Consider the following 17,465-nt stretch of genomic DNA (forward strand, 5'->3'; position numbering starts at 1 on the left):
TCTTACACTGATTTTTCATGGGTTAAAGCTTTAAAACTGCTAATCATGAGATTAAAAGTTTTGCTACTGGAATATTTTGCCTTCCTCATTTCCAGAGATCCATAGATACAGTGGGACTTCAGAGGACATTCTCCTACTGTGTCTCCTACAGTACTTCGGAGAAACAGTAAGTTCCTCCTGAAAACTGCTCTGGAGTCCTTGCAGCATCAGGTTGCTTTTGGTATCAGCCTGGAAGCTTGAAACTGCTCAGCTCCTAGCTGAGAACCATGTTTTGTACTCGGCATCCAAATCAGTTTAAAATGGTTCGAATCACAGAATGGTTTGGGTTGGAAGGGACCTTAAAGCTCGTCCAGTTCCAACCCATGAACCACGGGCAGGGACACTTCCCACTAGACCAGGTTGCTCAAAGCCCCGTCATGCCTGGCCTGTACGGGAGTGGACGCAAACAGCCTTAAGGGCCGCACTGTTCCCTGCGGCGCAGAAGGGTCCCTTCCGACCCACCACCCCCCGGGCTGCCCCAGGTCTCCGTTAAGCAGGGAGCGCGCCGAAGCACCCCGGTAGGTGCGGGTAGGGCGGGCAGAGCCCGGCGGGAGGCGGGGCGAGGCGGGAAGCGAAAGGGCCGCGGAGCCGGGAGGGGGAAGTTGCGAGAGCCGCGCGGCCATGGCCACGGCGCCGGTGGGGCCCGACTCCGGCTCCGGCTCCGGCTTCGGCTCCGGCCGCGCCGCGTCGCCGCCAGACCTCCACGCCATGCCCATGGTGGCGCTCAACTACAGCCTGCGGCGCCGCCTCAGCCTCTACCTGAACCCGCGGGCGGCGGCGGCCGCTGACTGGACGACGCTGGCGGAGGCGCTGGGCTGCGAGTACCTGGAGATCCGGCGGCTGGAGGCGCAGCCCGACCCCACCGCCGCGCTGCTGGAGGACTGGCAGTGCCGCTGCCCCGGTGGCGCCACCGTCGGCCGCCTCCTCGACCTCCTGCGCCGCCTGGGCCGCGACGACGTCCTCCTCGACCTGTCCGGCAGCGTGGGTGAGGCAAGGCGGCATCTCCCCTTCCTCTTCCCTTAGGGCGGCCGCCGGGCCCTGCGGGAGGGGCGGCGGGAACGGGGATGGGGATGGGGTGTCCCTGGGCCGCGCTGGAAGGGAAGCAGGGCCGAGCCTGCCGCCTCCTCTGTGGGGCTGATGTGGGTCGGGGCTTAGGGTTCTCTAGGGTGAGGCTCTCGGCACCCTCTACCACGGCAGGGCCCGGTTGAGCTCGGTGCCTGGAGGGAGCAGATGCTGCTTGCTTCGGGCTTTGCTGCCCTGTCCGGAGAGGGGATGTGAAGAAATACCCTGCTCAAGCAGAAAAGCCCTTACCAGGCCGCGGAGTGACCTCCTCAGTGTTTTCATCAGAACCTTGCACAGCTTCCAGGAGAGAAGGGAGAAGTGTGCTGTATTTCCACTAGCCGTAAGCCCTGCAAAGTAATCTGGAGCCCTGTATTATGCTAAACCTTCAGTAATAAAGTTGTGTGTGTCAAAGGATGCTTTGGGCCAGGTCAGCCGGGAGGCATCTTGCACTGACGCCACACAGTGTGAGAACTGCCATGTGCGGGTCCAGTGTGATAGGGAGATAGTTAGAGGGAGAGGTGAGGGATATGTGGAACTGGATAATGGAAGGAAAAATAATTAACTGGATAAAGGAAGGGAAGAAGAGTTTCTTGAAAACGGAAAAATTGATAGGTCAGTGAGTAGTGTGAAGGTTCTAGTGTTGTTGTGTTAACCTGCTCTGTATAGGCTCTTCGTATTCTGCATGATCACGGAAATTCAGAGGGAAGTCGGCTGTCATCAGAGGGGAAATTCATTGCCAAAGGATTTCCAAAGCAGGAGACTCTATTGCAGGCCTCTGTTGTATAATACAGCTTCCTGGGCTAGCCATGAAGAAATAATAACTTTCATTTCCTGTTACTCATGGAGATAAGTGAAGATGTAGAAACTCATCACTGTAGAGAGCCTGACCCAGAGCAATGGAGGAGTTCCCTGTATTCCTGTTGTTCTCCCTACTAAGGACCATATGCTGGAGACTCAGTTTTTGGAAAGACAGAACCAAGTCAGTGTGCTTCATGATCCCCTCATCAGAGGTTCATAATGTGCTGGATGGTCTTTGTCAGAGCCTGAACAGACAGCATTAGAGTGAGGGGGAGGAACCTGAGCTTCAGGGAAGTCACAAGTTTGGCCTGGTGGGAGGTCACGCTGATAAGAGGAGACTGATAAATTCGTGGAAAAAAGACTCACTGAGGGCGATTCAACACAAAAACAGTGCTCCAGACTCAGGAAATTCCTCATCTACAAACGGTCCGATAGGTAGATTATAAAAATAGATGTAGATTATGCCTAAAAGATGGATAATTTTAGGAAAATAAGCAGTGTATGCTTAGTTTATCCTTACATTCTCCCCATGGCATCTAGTTTTGGTTACTGCTGGAGACTGGACGCTGGGGTAGTTAGACCCCCAGCCTCACCTAGCATGGCCATTCTTCTGTTAGTATTTTTGGCTGCGGACTGCAGCTGGGGCCCGTGACCTGTTGCTGGAGCTCCCAGCTCTTGCAGAAACTGGAGATATTTATGCTCATAAGAGGAAAAGACAGTTGCACACGTTCTCATGCATGGCTGCCAAGGGCACCTCTCTCTGTGCTTTCAGGACTCCTCAGTGTGTTTCAGCTCAGAAGACACCAGCACTGAGTTTCTGTGGCCTGTGCTTTCATCGCAGGAGGAGCAGATCTGGGGCACAAAAGCTTCTTGAGTCATTTGAGAGGTGTCAGGATGACTGATGGACACAGGTTGTTCGTAGGGCCAGTGTTGTACCTGTTGCCTACAGTGGATATCCCAGATGCTCTGAGGTCTCTGGAATGACACCTCATGCCCTTGTGCAGGCAGATGAGCTGAGCTCCTTGGGGACACAGCATCCCTGTTAAACACAACTCCTTGGTACTCTGTGGCTCCAAAGGGTATGTTTGGTTTGTGGTTTCTGCGGCAGGACCAGGTCCATGGCCTGTCATTGCATGCTCCATCCTGGCTCTGCTTGGGATGCTAAAAATCAGTGTCTCCTGTGGCCTTGATAGTTCCACGTTTGGCAGCTCTGCACACTGGGGCTGTGTTAAGGAGCTCCTCCGGTGCACTGTCTGGAGTACAGACACCTGCAGGACCGTGATCTATCTCAGTGTTTATTTCATTGTACAATCATTTTAGGGATGTGAAGCTCTCTGCTTCAATAGGTTTATGCTCTTCTTCATGCTGAAACTCAGTGATGTTTGTTTCTTCCTGGCCTGTTATAGAAGTGCTACTTCCCTGCTTGACAGTTAGTGGGCCTGTTCTCTGATCATTTTGCACTTTAGGTTTCATGCTTTTATTCTTTCTTTCCAATACCTCATACTTTTGCTTGGTTGTTAGAGGAATGTAAAGCCTGCACTGTGTTAGATGCTGGGTGATGTGGGACATCTTAGCTTGGATGAGTGTCTTGCTACTTTGTTGTGTTGCTTTGCATCCTTTTATGGATAAATCCTTTCTGGGCCTGCAAAGACATCTCTGACCCCTGTTGGCTCTGATTTACCTGTACAGCTGGGCACTGTTCCCAGCTGGGGGCTAATCCATGCCGAATTAGTGAATGTCATTCATCCCTTCAGGTTCACTGCACCTTTTGGCAGTTTCAGTGCGATAGGGCCCCTGCTTTGCACTTGTAATAAAACCCACAAGCCTCAGTGGTTTGTTTTGAGAGCTTTGCCGAGCTTGCAGTTTTATTGTAGAGATAAGAGGGGTTATACAGCCCTGATACAGGCTGAGGGAGCTAGGGCTGTTCAACCTGGGAGAAGGCTCTAGCGAGACCATAGAGCAGCTTCCAGTGCCTAAAGGGGGCCTATGAGAAATCTGGAGAGGGACTTTTTACAAGGACATGCAGGGATAGGACAAGAGGGAATGGTTTTAAACTGACAGAGGGAAGATTTAGTTTAGATATTAGCCAGAAGTTCTTCCCTGTGAGGGTGATGAGGGCCTGGCACAGGTTGCCCAGAGAAGCTGTGGCTGCCCCGTCCCTGGCAGTGCTCAAGACCAAGTTGGATGGGGCTTGGAGCAACCTGCTCTAGTGGAAGGTGTCCCTGCCCATGGCAGGGGGTTGGGGTAGATGAGCTTTAAGTTCCCTTCCAACTGAAACTGCTGTATGACTCTGGTTTGAGATTACAGCACAATGCTATCAGGAGAACACTTGGGTTAAAGAGAACGTGTGTCAGCCATGAGTGGTTTGGTGATGAGTTTCTGGTCTCCAATTTGTTGAAACACAGGTCACAGCAGCATTGGTGCCGGTTTTGCGACTGGGAGAAGCAAGAAGAGAAGACATGGAGCAAACACACTTAAAATGAACATCTCTGTACTGACCAGTAGTATTAGTATGCCTTTAAATAATTGCCTGTTCTTGCCTATTTAGCAATATTTTGGATTGTGAACATGACTACCCGGGAAACAAGGCATGTTTAAGGTGGAGCTTGCATGCCAGTCCTTCATGTGGAACTTCTGAACCCGCTGGCCAATTCAAAGTGGCTTAAATCATAGTTTTAAAGATACTGACTTACCTGACATGAAACATGCACACCTCAGGGCAACAGGCAGAGAGGTGGGACCCACAGTTAGGCATCCAGAGGGATCTTGACACACTTGTGAGGTGGGCTGATGCCAACCTCATGAAGTTTAACCATGCCAAGTGCAAGGTCCTACACCTGGGTCGGAGCAATTCCAGACACAGCTACAGGCTGGGCAGAGAAGAGATTCAGAGCAGCCCTGCGGAGAAGGACTTGGGGGTGCTGGTCGATGAGAAAATGAACATGAGCCAGCTTCAGTGTGCGCTTGCAGCCCAGAAAGCCAACCGTATCCTGGGCTGTATCAAATGGAGTGTGACCAGCAGGTCGAAGGAGGCGATCCTGCCCCTCTACTCTGCTCTCGTGAGACCTCACTTGGAGTATTGTGAGCAGTTCTAGTGTCCTCAACATAAAAAGGACATGGAACTGTTGGAACAAGTCCAGAGGAGGGCCATGAGGATGATCAGGGGACTGGAGAGCCTCCCATATGAAGATCGGCTGAGAAAGTTGGGGCTGTTCAGCCTGGAGAAGAGAAGGCTGCGTGGAGACCTCATAGCAGCCTTCCAGTATCTTAAGGGGGCATATAGGGATGCTGGGGAGGGACTCTTCATTAGGGACTGTAGTGATGGGACAAGGGGTAATGGGTTAAAACTTAAACAGGAGAAGTTTAGATTGGATATAAGGAGGAAGTTCTTTACTGTTAGGGTGGTGAGGCACTGGAATAGGTTGCCCAGGGAGGTTGTGAATGCTCCATCCCTGTCAGTGTTCAAGGCCAGGTTGAATGAGGCCTTGGGTGATACGGTTTAGTATGAGGTGTCCTTGCCCATGGCAGGGGGGTTGGAACTTGATGATCTTAAGGTCCTTTCCAACCCTAACTATTCTATGATTCTATGATACTAAGATCTGAAATCTGAACCTTCTGGCTGGTGAAGAATGCGGCTGGTTCTTCTTTTCTGCAGGACTGGGAAGGAAGGGGGAAGAGACAGGCACTGGGAATGCCTCAGCCTCAGGAAAAGCCTCGATCAGATCTGACACCTTATTAGAGGAGATGATCCAGTCATAATATGCAAAACTATGTGACAGAAGCAGAAGACAGGTTTCAGAAGCTGGGCTTCCATCAGGACTGCTCAGTACCAATGGGGGCTGTGATACAGCAGCGCTTACTTGGTTCCCACCTGCATCCTGCCCTTCCAGAAGATCCTTTACTCTGCAGCTGCTGTTGTACTGGTGATCTCAGAGGTGTGCCGGTCTGACCCTCTCAGTGTTCAGTGCTTTTCTGATTGATACTTGTTCGGGTTTTGTCTAATCTTACGTAAAGGAGAAGGCTCTAGAGAGTTTCATCTTGTTAATTCCAGGTTTCAAATCTCCTTTTACTTTCAAGTTCTTCTGCAGCTTCATATTGCAGAGGCTGCAGGGTTTCTTGTCACTTCTCTGAAGACTTAAGATTTAGATTTATAATTCATTTTAAAGCATGACCTGTTTATAATAGATATGTGTCCATCAGTGTCCTGTTTGGGAAGTTGCAAACATGACAGGCCTGCTTGCCTTTCAGTTATCTCAGAGTGGGGGCACACCAGTGGTGCTTCCACAATGTAAAGCCTGTTTAAGGCCTCCCTAGAATTTTACATGTCCTCATGTGTGTGGTGAGTGTATGTACTCATGGTCATCACCTGCAGTTCTGGCTGACAAAGGGCAGTGGGATGAATCAGGCAGTATGTGTCTATTTTTTCGTAACAGTTAATATGAAAACTTCTAATTGAGAATCCCCAACCCCCAATTAAATACTCCAAAATGTGTAACAGTCATAGAATCACAGAATGGTTTGGGCTGGAAGGGACCTCAAAGATCATAGAGATCCACTCCCCTGCCATGGGCAGGGACACCTTCCACTAGACCAGGTTGCTCAAAGCCACGTCCAGCCTGGCCTTGAACACTACCAGGGATGGGGCAGCCACAGCTTCTCTTGGCAACCTGTGCCAGGGCCTCAGCACCCTCACAGGGAAGAGCTTCTTGCTAATGTCTCATGTGTTTCAGTTTAAAGCCATTCGCCCTTGTCCTTCCCCTACCTGCCCTTGCCAAAAGTCCCTTACCAGTTTCTTGTCAGCCCTTTAGGCACTAGGAGGATGCTCTAAGGTCTCCCATGAGAGCATCCTCCCAGTACCTCCAGGCTGAACAAGCCCAGCTCTCTCAGCCTGTCTCCATAGCAGAGGTGCTCCAGCCACCTGATCATCTTTGTGGCCTCCTCTGGACTCACTCCAACAGCTCCACGTCCTTCTGTGTTCCGGGCCCCAGAGCTGGACACAGGACTGCAGGCAGGGTTCTCACCAGAGCAGAGCAGAGGGGGCAGAATCCTCTCCCCTGACCTGCTGGCCACGCTGCTGGTGATGCAGCCCAGGATACGGTTGGTTTCTGGGCTGGAAACGCACGCTTCCTGATCGTGTTGAGCTGGGTCATGAGTACGACAGTAGAGTTGAGACCTGTTTTGTACATGATGCATGCTTTTACAAATGTGCTGTAATATAGTAGAATTAAGGATATAGGAGGAGATTGGTTTAAAATGAATAAGAGAAAGTATTTCTGTAAATAGCAAGAGTGAGCTTCAAGAATTAATTGCTAGAGGAGGCAGTGGAGGCAGCATCAACAAATTCAAAAAGGGGTGAGAGAAATTCTAGGTACCAAAAAACCCAGACAGGGTGTTTCCCTGTAATATCCCTGATCCCTGAAATAGCTATTCCCATTTTAAAGAACTCCATCAGTGTAAAACCACCATCACAGCAGTGTCTTGCATTGGTTGTGTGCTTTTGCAGAGGAGGACTGTAGGAAGTACTTACAGAAGAAGCAGGAGGAGGCTGACCAGCCGCTTCAAGTGCCAGCAGTAGACAGCAGTGTGCCAAGGACGTCAGAGCTGATGGGCATCACCACCAGGGATGATCCCTATGGTAAGCACCCATGATTACACTGCTGCATGGTGCCTCATGCTGGAATTGCCATCTGCAGCAGGTCCCTGTGAGAAGTGCAGAAACCCAGTTTGCATTAATTACCCCTCGCGACTCTTCATAACCTGGATTGCTTTAGCTGGTAGTCATCATTTTTCGTGTCACCAAGGGCGGAGAGGAAAAGCAACCTTGGAGAACACCATACCCAGAAAAAGGCTGGCATGGAGCCTGTTGCATGCGCATGGGAGGAGACTTCCCAGAAACGTGTCCCTTAAGCACAGCCTGTCACAGAGCAGCAGCTCCTGAAAGCCTGGTGGGTTGGACTCAAGGGGGAAGGATGTTAGAGCTGATTGCCTTGGCTACGCTGCCCTGTCTTCAGCAGATGTAACCACCACAGATAAAAAGGGATCAGAGTTTGAAGCAGACTGGGTGGGAAGCAGGAAACAAAGTTCTCTGTAATTAATGTGTGCTTGCTGGGCCCTGTGTGCGGCTCTGCCTGTGCAGCTGTGTCCAGCTGCGTGCCAGGCTGTGTGCGCAGCTGCGGGCTCAGGAAGTGCACAGCCTGTAAAGCTCTGTGACAGATGGGGCAGCAGCCGAGGTGAATGGAAATGTGTCAGCTCCCCTAGCTAGTCTGACTTTCAGTGGCACCTTTCACAAAGATTTCTTACAAGGCTTGTAGGAACAGGACAAGGGGGAAATGACTTTAAGCTGACAGGGGGTAGATTTAGATTAGACACTAGGAAAAAATTCTTCACTATGCAGGTGATGAGGCCCTGGCACAGGTTGCCCAGAGAAGCTGTGGCTGCCCCATCCCTGGCAGTGTTCAAGGCCAGGTTGAACAGGGCTTTGAGCAACCTGGTCTGGTAGAAGGTGTCCCTGCTCATGACAGGGGGTTGGAACTAGATGAGCTTTGAGGTCACTTCCAACCCAGACCATTCTATGATTCTGTGATTTGTACACTGGGACAACATTAACCGTCCCCTGATATCCACAGACCAATGTGCTGATGCTTGTACATGGCAGCTTTGCCTCATGTGACCCCCGAGTTAATGCTATGCCCCTAAAGCAGTGCCCTCAGTTTGACTGACCTGGGAGACAGTTGCTCTTCTGCTTGACTGGTTGCTTCTTGGGCTGGCTCTGCCTGCCGGGTTGGTACTTTTCACAGCAGCTTTTAGAGCTTGACCTATTTTTTCACTGTCACAGGCCTTAACTGGCATGAAAACATGAAAATATAGGTAGTGACATTGATACAGAAATAAAATGACACAATGAGAAACTATCCAGGAGTATTAAGGCACTTAACTATGAAAAATATTGCTCTTAACATACAGCACTTTAGTATTTGGGTAACTGCTACATAAACAGGAGCTGTCAGCCATTAACATCTTTGTAAAACAGGGCCTTTTACTTAGGGTATAACTTCAGGTACCCAAGTTTGACAGCCATAAAAACTGCAGGTTCCAAATATCAAGGCCTAGCTCATAGCTCAGTGGACAGCAGATGTCAGGCCATTGCTCAAGGGCCTGCAGGAAGGTTTTGGTTGGGGGGCTGGACTCTCTGTGACCTGAACTAAAGAGATAGGATCCAGAGCTATAGGGATGTTTTAGATGTGTACACCCTCAGGAAAATCCCAGAGCTCTGGGGCTCCAAGTTGCATCTTCTATGTTACTCTGCTCCCTCCAGCTCTTCCCAGACTCTTGTCTCCCCTCAGCTCCCTGTGGCTGGATATTGTTGCCTCTGCAGATTTTGCATGTTTGCATCTCAGCAACCCTTCCCCAGCCACTGCCAGCAGATGTGGGGTTATGTGAACAGCCTGGACTGTGAATGAAAGTGGTCAAGGCACAGACATGTGTTACCTCTGGCCAGCTCCATTGCAGACAGGAGCCTGGTTTGGTAAAACGTTAGATTCCCTTCGTAAGGTTGCACAGAGCTTGTCTGTCACAGCTCCTGATTCTGAGTCTGTGAGAGCTCGTGGGAATTCACTACAGGAGTTAACTTCATTTATAGTGATAACAGCTAGATTTTTAATGGTTTCAGGGAACAGAACAGAGATGTTTGATGCCTTCATCTGCTACTGTCAGAAAGACCTTCAGTTTGTCCAGGAGATGATCAGGGAGCTGGAACAAACGGAGTTCAAACTGAAGCTCTGTGTGTTTGATCGGGATGTCTTGCCAGGAACGTGTGTGTGGTCCATCAGTGGAGAACTTATAGAAAGGAGGTAAGTGAACCATGGCTGCTTGGGATAGCTGAGTGTAACGGAACATGACGTTCATTTCACCATGATGTCTGCAGTGTGGCGCCAGTGAAGCAGTAAAAATCCACAAGTATGTCTTTATGGGGTTTGTTTTATGCTCTTGGTTCAAGCAGGAAGACTCAAGCATTCCCAAACCTGTTGCTTCATTGTGTTCACAAGGGAGGTGCCACTACGGTGATGCTGCTTAGGTTTAATCCCTTTTTGGCTGGAACATCCTGTAGTTGCATCCTTGAAGTTGATCTGGAAATGAATATAGCTCCAGGCTGAGTTCCTTCTCACAGCGTGGATGTTGCAGGGACAGCACTGGTGTTGGCTCTGGCACTTCAGAATCCTTCAGACCTGTGTAGGATTCAGGTGTCGTGGGAGCTGCGGGACAGAAAAGCAACTCCCTAGGCAGGGAGTGACAAATCCCGAGGCAGGTGTTTGGATTTTAAACATCAGTCTTTCAGAGGGGTACAGCTTGGCATTAACAGACACCCTTATGAGGCCTTGTTCTCCTGGCTGTGGTACAGCATAGCCTTCCATAAAGAGCCGAATATGTAATCTACAGTCAGGCACCTCAAAGGAATGTAAGCAACAAATTGGAGAATAAAGCTGCAATTTATGAACCCAGGTAAATTCACTATTGTGTGAGTACAATACAGCTTTGTCTGGTTCATTCTAGGATTAAAAACGCCCTGTCAGGCTCAGTCAGTAAAGGCAGCATGAAAGCAGGTAGTTAAGATGGCTTTGTAATACCTAAACAGAGGATCAAATAAAGTTTGCATGGACAATCTGGACTTTGCTATTTCTTCATGTTTCGGTGTATGAGCATGTATCTGCAATCAGGTTTTTGCGTAACATAGCCAGCAGTCCTTGCTCTGTAGTTCATTCCTGTGGGAACACGGTGGTTTCATTTTTCCAATTCAGAGGAGCACACACTTCTACCAGTGAAAAGGGGAAGCATCCCTGTTGACATTCTGTTTTTTTCTCCCCTAACTGCTTATTGCAGGTGTCGGAGGATGGTGGTTGTCATTTCAGATGATTACCTGGAAAGCGATGAATGTGATTTTCAGACCAAATTTGCTCTTAGCCTTTCCCCAGGTAAGATCTCACAAAAATCCCTTTTAAAGTTGTGTATCAACATTACAGTTTTTATTATAGTAACACACGAAGCTCCAGCTGAGGTCAATGGGCACTGTGCTATTGGGGACTGCACAAATGCAGAATGAGGGGTAGTCTCATGTGTGTTTAAACAACTGAGATAAATATGGGTGGAAAAGGAGAAAACAAATAACTGATAGTTACAGAACTGGTAACTCAGTCTCAGACCTGGGTTCCCACCACTGCCCTACCTACATCTGAGAGGGACTTTTGACAAAGGCATGTAGGAATAGAAGAAGGGCTTTAAACTGACAGAAGGGAGATTTAGATGAGATATTGGGAAGAAGTTCTTCCCTGTGAGGGTGGTGAGGCCTTGGCACAGGTTGCCCAGAGAAGCTGTGGCTGCCCCATCCCTGGCAGTGTTCAAGGCCAGGTTGGATGGGGCTTGGAGCAACCTGGTCTAGTGGAAGGTGTCCCTGCTTGTGGCAGGGGGTTGGAACTGGATGATCTTTAAGGTCCCTTCCAACCCAAACCATTCTGTGATTGTATGATACCTTTCACATGTGTGGAAATCCACCCAGGCTCAGGGCTTGCGCTGGCTGTAATGCCCTTCACTCAGCAAGCAGAGATTTATCATGATTAGAAGCAGCCATTAAAATGAATGGCGGCTTTCTAATGTTGTTGTGCAGGCAGGGACCTGAACTTGGTTCCTTGCCCTGCTCTTGACCTTCTATGTGGCAGTGAGTGAGCAGCTTAGCTGTCTGAGATTCAGTGCTCCAGCTTAAGTTGGCTAACACTGCTGTAGCTGCAGTCTCTCTGAAGTGCTTCAAGATCCATATGGAAAATGAGCTACAAAAGAAAGAAGTATTCTAATCAATTCAGGGTGTGAGTAAGTGCTGGGAATAGGGTAGCAGGTAATGAACATGCAGCTTTTTTCAGAGATCTGTGGGTATTGTGGATAGGTAAACAAAATATGGGATGAATGTTCAGCTTGGAGTTGCAGTATCTGTTACATGCACTGTTCTGAATTGAAAAGCCATCGATTTACTTCTGTCAAGTCTGTTCAGATTGCTCTTTTCTAAGCACCAGATATTCTACACTTGTGCATGTTGCTGGGGAGTAAGTGCAGCACAACTTAATACTGTGGAGGATATGTAGTATTTGTAGAAATGTCTGTATGTAAAGTCTCTTCTCTAGACGAGGTACCTGACATCCAGAAGTTTAACTGTAAGCCAGTGGCAGAACTCAGAATTAGCTCCATCTTCCTGACACAGTAATTTCATACGATGGCCATTGATCTACTGACCGCCCCAGCATGTCGCATCAGCCCCCAATCATAATGATTTGTAGCAAAGTTCTTTTAGTTCCTCACCATTTTTTTTGTTGGCATTGTACCTTTCATTAGAACAATGGGAAATGTCCATTGTATGTAATGACCTCAGCTCTACCGGTAAAAACATCCGAGTACAGGTTTACAGAAGTTACAGTCACTTGCACGGGGTAACTAATGCACAGAAGGGTTTGGTGGCAGGTTCTGCAAGCTTGGATTACTTAAGCTTCTACTGCAGTTACAAAATCTTACTTATTTGCCTCATCCAGGTCTCAGCATCAGCACATGTGGTGGGCAGCACAGGATAGCTGGTACCAGGCATCCCCATGGAGAATAGAGAGAGAGGTTCCTCTTTAGAAGAGCTTCTTGTCCATCAGAGGAGTTTTCTTTCATGTTGTGCAAGCCTCAAAAAAAGCAGTTCATGTTTGCAGGTGATTCGTTGCAGCCCCTTGTTGGAACACATCTGCAGCCTATCTGAGTAAATCAGGGTAGGAATAAGAAGAAATGGAGATAACCCGGCAAAGCTGACCTTACAGAAGCAGCTTAGTCTCCTGAATTTTCTCTTTAGGCATACTTGGAAGTAGACAGGATTATATATACCTGTTTGTGTTCCACAAGAAGCTGTGCTTTGTTGTTTTATATCTGCAGGGCATTCGGCTGTTATCTCACCCATTTGGGATCACTGCAGGTTGCCCTACATGTTATGGATGAGGCTCGGAGTTGAGTGAAATGTTAGCAGGGAGCTTGGGATTCAGATACTTACTCTCGAAGTGATCCTTTGCCTGTGTGACTTGTCTTTCAGGTGCTCGTCTCAAACGGCTGATTCCAGTCAAGTGCAAAACCATGAAGAATGAGTTCCCAAGCATCTTACGGTTCATTACCATTTGTGACTACACCAATCCTTGCACCAAAAAGTGGTTCTGGACAAGACTGGCAAAATCCCTCATGCTGCCATGACACAAAGTCACAAGAGTTAAGATGTTCTTCTGCGCTCTATCCTGGCTGTACCTTTGGACTGTGGTGTCTTTTCACACACAGGATCTTGAACCACTTCAGAGCCTGGATCCTTGCAGTCAGTGTTTGGAGCCTGCAACTGGGAGCAAAGAATCTTCTCTTGTACTTCTTCCTAACTTTGAAGGGGAAATGAAGCAACTCTGTGGCTGTTCCTGCTCAAGTCAGTGAGTATCCAGCATTTTGTGTAGGAAGCACTTTCACTGGAAATACAGAAAATAGATGTTTAAATACTGTCTAATACAAGAAGGCTCTATTATAAGCATTTAATAAGCCCTCAGAGTTTCAAACAGCAGGCTTTCTTAAACAAGTATTTCTTATTATTTTAAAGGCTGTTTAATGGCTATAGTAATGTTTAAGGTTTTAAATCCAGTGAAACCCATGGCTGCCTGGTGATCTGCAGGAACTGAGGTTTCAGACCTACTTTCCTGTGCTGTGAATGGCTGGTGCCATGAGAATGGCTGGTTTCAGCAGGGAGGCCCAGCCTGCCCTGCTGCTGGGCAGTCTGGCCCACACTGGTTCTGAGGGTAGACAGTCTCCTTCAAGTCCTTGTTTGGGCAAAAGCAGAAGTGTATTTTAATTGTTAAAGAAATTAATGGTTCTCTCATTATGCTTAGCAATATCTGCAAAATCAGAGCAATTATGTATGTAATTATAACTAATGCAGAATTACTGAGCTTGGTATATTTTCTGTGGAGGTTTTTCTCCTCAAGTGATATCACAGTATTCCTGTCTTGTATTCCTTTACAGGGTAAATCCCTTGTCACTAGTATTTTCTGAGGCCGTCCCTCAAGTTTGCTCTAAGTAGTTGAAAGCAAGAAGAATACACTGTTGTATGACCTTGGTTGTGCCTGTCTCTGCTCAGGTCACATTTTGATTAAGTGACCTCATACCAATATTTTACATTCCCAGATCTTACGAAATGTTTACAACAGAGCCTTCCTTTAGTAGAAATTCATAAAACATATTATTTTCTGTGAAAGTCCTTACTGCACGAAGTGCAGGCTGCTGTTGCTGCAGGAACGGGGCTATGCATCTTTGTGGATCCAGATCTTAAATGCTTCACCTTTAAGAGCCTTCCAAAACACATCAGCTGTTGGGGTGCCTCAAAGGCATAGAGATAAATATTGAATAAAGAGTGTATTAAATTATTAATGAGGCTGTTTAAAATATAAAGGCTAGTGTTACCTTGGTAGGAAAGAGCATATTTAAATGAACCACCACAATAATTACAGTATTTCTGTGGCTAAGGCTCAGAGCAGCATTGATCTTGTTCTGCTTGTTAGATTTGGATCCTTCAGAGCGACCAGTGGATCTCATCCGTTCTCAGTGCAGAGGGCTCTGGGGCAAGAGTTCTGCCCAAAGTAGCATTTTAAAGTAACCCCTTGGTGTATTAAATAGATTTACAGCAAATATTTACTTTATGAATTGGGAAGAAAGGCACCTTGCTTATGTATCTGCAGCTGCTTGAACTCTGCCCCTTCACTCATTACTTAAGCTACTGACTCATGTTGATTTTACAGCTTTATGTTTTACTAGTTTACATTTTTAAGGTTGCAGTTGGATGTGATTTTGTTGGGTTTTTTTAAAAAAGGATTTGTTGTACAGCATTACCAGGGCTGAGGTACAGACAGAAACGTGTGCTCCTGCCTCTCCCTCGCCCACCTTGTTGATGAATGGTGGTACTGTAAAGTCCTGACAGCAGCCAGCCATTGACCTGAACATGGTGGATGGAGCTTGTTCACACACATCACGTTAGTGTCGGGGCTCGTTTCTGGACAGGCCCATGAGCTGGGTGTTATTCAAACCCTCCTACAAACATAAACTGCTGCCATTGTGCCAAGGTGACGTGTGTACCTTTCTGTTTTGCTAGAACGAGTGAGCAGTCTGTGGGCATGGCAGGAGAAAAGTTAAGCTGATGAGGGGTTTCTGACTCGTTGGGCTTCGTGTCCTGTTGCCCTCAGGCATCCTGCAGAAGTGGAGACAGCTGCTTGCCTCGGGGGTTCCGCATAATCGGTAAAAGTTAATTGCAGAAGAGTTTCTGAAGGCTGCTTGATCCCCAGGCACGCTCCTGGGGCTTAGTGAATTCTCATACTCTGGAGTGTCTGTAAACATTAATTATGGGTCATTACTCGCAGGACCAAACCAGATTCCTCTTGTTCTGAGAGCTGAAAGGACTCTGGTAACTAGTTCGTGGGGAGCAGAGGCTCAGAAGCGCTGCAGACGCTAGAGGGAGGTAATGGCCCGTGCTGACACCCTGCGAGGGTGCTGCCCGCTGACAAAGAGAAGTGGTTTTTTTCTCTCTTCACTCTTTTCTAAGGAGGCCATTCCAAAAACAGCGAGAGTTTTGACAGATTGAATCTCATGTAGCGAGTCCTGCTGGGTGATTTGGGATTTGGGATGTTGGGAATGAGGAAAAAGTAACAGCAGCAAAAATAATCATGTTTGTGAGAGATAATCTGGTGATCATTGGATGGGGAAATGGCTACTTCTGGTCAGGAAAGCAGAAACCACAGCTGAATTCCTAAATCTTCTAGCTTCCAATAGGTAAATGCAATATTCCAGTTAATGGCGCAAGATGTCAGTGCTTGGGTGAGCTCTCTCTGTCCTGGCCCCCTTGTCTGCCTGACTCGATGCTGGGTGAATGTTGTTGCTGTCAGACTGTTGCTTTATAGCAGCCTTGTCCTGGAGGCTAAAATAATTACTTGGGGTAATAAAAAGTGAAGTAACAGCCCTAAGATGTAAAATACGTGCCTTAAATATGTATCCTCTTCTATGTAAAAACCAGACTTTGTGCACTTCTGACATTTTGATACCTGTCTGGTCACAGTGGAGGGTGACATCTGTGAACAGTATAAAGTCTAGTTACTGTAAACACGTTTCAGTGGCAGTTGGGATTCTCCTCCCCTCTTTCACGCTCAGTGGAAGGTCAAAAATTTGAACACCTTTAAGAAAGGAACTTATAAAACTGTGATGTTGCGGGGTTTTTTTGTCCCATTTTGTTTCCTTCCCTCACTGAAATTGTCCTAGTTGAATCTTGGTACCAAATCATATACTTTTTTATATATATGCATATATATATTTATATTCTAACCTGATCGAACCTGTGGAGAAGCACATGTGTTGTGTAGCCATTCTGCAAATAGTCAACCCTTCTGTGTTTTTTTTTTCTCCCCAAAACCCAAACTTTTGCTACTTGTGAGAACTTTTAAAATAAATCAAGAATTAAAACCCATCAGGCTGAATCTCCCTTCTTGGGCATCGGAGAAGAGATACTAGGTCTCAAACTTAAGTGTCAGTGAGAAATGACATGGGCTAGGTGGAGGTGTTGTTTTTCATGTCCTGCCTAAACAGCTTCCTCAGAGGAGGCTTTTGGTGGTGCCTGGAAGAGGGAGAGGTAGAGCTGTGTGACACCAGGAGGAAAATGATCAAGGTATTGTTCTTCAGACAAGTGTGGTTCCTCTGCAGGGCTCGTTTTTGCCTTTGTGTGCGGCATCCGTTGCTGTCCTGGACTTGCTTTAGCCCTGGTGCCCAGCAGGCTGGAGGGGATAAGCCGGGGCCTCGGCTGTCGGCCCCCAGCAAGCAGGGATGCCAGGCAGTTGGCTCCTGCTCCTGGAGGCCCCGGCAGGGGATACACTGCAGTGCAGCGATCAGGAGGATTTTGCCAGCTTTATTTCCTTTGGCTCAGAGTCAGGCCAAGCCAGGGAAATAACTCGAAACCCAGCAGCTGCCAGGCCAAGGGCCCTGCCCCAGGAAAGATGAAGGATCCCCAATCACAGAAGTGTTGGTTGGAAGGAATTTCTGGAGGTCAAGGACAAGCTGTACATCACAACAGGAGGGGCTGTCGCTGTGCTGCTTGCTGGACAATATTCCAATCATACAAAGAATGTCTTTGCTATGGCTTTTATGAGTGAACATATGGAAAGTGATATAGAAACCATCCCTGACGATATTACTCTAGATAGTAATTGCTGGTAGAGCAGCCTGCCAGGAGAGTCCCACTTTGCACTACCCACCTGTCTGCATGTGTTTGAGCAGTTAATGGTTTCCGCCTATATTTGAGTGTGAGCATAGCTCAGAGTCAGGCAGGGTCAGGGGGTCCAACTGTGGCAGCTCTTTTCTAGCTGTTGTTCCTCTTGTGCCAAAGAAATATTCCCAGTCCTCTATTTCACTTTGATGCAGAAAATCAGCACCAATTCCTCTTTATTTGGAGGACAGCGTTTACCTGGTGAAATTCAGTAACTGCTGCAGAACAT

At 47.8% G+C, this 17,465-nt stretch overlaps 1 protein-coding gene and 1 long non-coding RNA gene across 2 annotated transcripts in view; one reads left to right on the forward strand and one right to left on the reverse strand.

The window, feature by feature from the left end:
* Window positions 1-1,003, reverse strand: part of LOC133212938 (uncharacterized) — a 2,929-nt gene extending 1,926 nt beyond the window's left edge. Inside the window, exon 1 of the long non-coding RNA XR_009725644.1 lies at window positions 865-1,003. This is a non-coding gene — a long non-coding RNA (uncharacterized LOC133212938). The remainder of the gene's footprint in view (window positions 1-864) is intronic.
* MYD88 (MYD88 innate immune signal transduction adaptor) lies at window positions 580-13,381 on the forward strand. The gene is made up of 5 exons (XM_061354805.1): window positions 580-1,024; window positions 7,403-7,534; window positions 9,569-9,749; window positions 10,777-10,868; window positions 13,001-13,381. The coding sequence occupies exons 1-5, from the start codon at window positions 661-663 to the stop codon at window positions 13,153-13,155; spliced, it is 924 nt and encodes a 307-aa protein (XP_061210789.1). The 5' UTR covers window positions 580-660; the 3' UTR covers window positions 13,156-13,381.
* The last annotated feature ends 4,084 nt before the right edge of the window (window positions 13,382-17,465 follow it).

The sequence above is a fragment of the Neopsephotus bourkii genome, unplaced genomic scaffold (assembly GCF_033783945.1).
Source record: "Neopsephotus bourkii isolate Nb327-2 ecotype Australia unplaced genomic scaffold, CSIRO-AGI_Nbou_v1 NB_745, whole genome shotgun sequence".
Classification (NCBI taxonomy): domain Eukaryota; kingdom Metazoa; phylum Chordata; class Aves; order Psittaciformes; family Psittacidae; genus Neopsephotus; species Neopsephotus bourkii.

What these genes read in the sequence shown, in the direction of transcription:
- MYD88 (XM_061354805.1), top strand. Translation starts at nt 661, where the DNA reads ATGGCCACGGCGCCGGTGGGGCCCGACTCCGGCTCCGGCTCCGGCTTC. An exon ending in CGACCTGTCCGGCAGCGTGG is followed by an intron (nt 1,025 to 7,402) that starts GTGAGGCAAGGC and finishes GTGCTTTTGCAG; the next exon opens with AGGAGGACTGTAGGAAGTAC. An exon ending in CACCAGGGATGATCCCTATG is followed by an intron (nt 7,535 to 9,568) that starts GTAAGCACCCAT and finishes TAATGGTTTCAG; the next exon opens with GGAACAGAACAGAGATGTTT.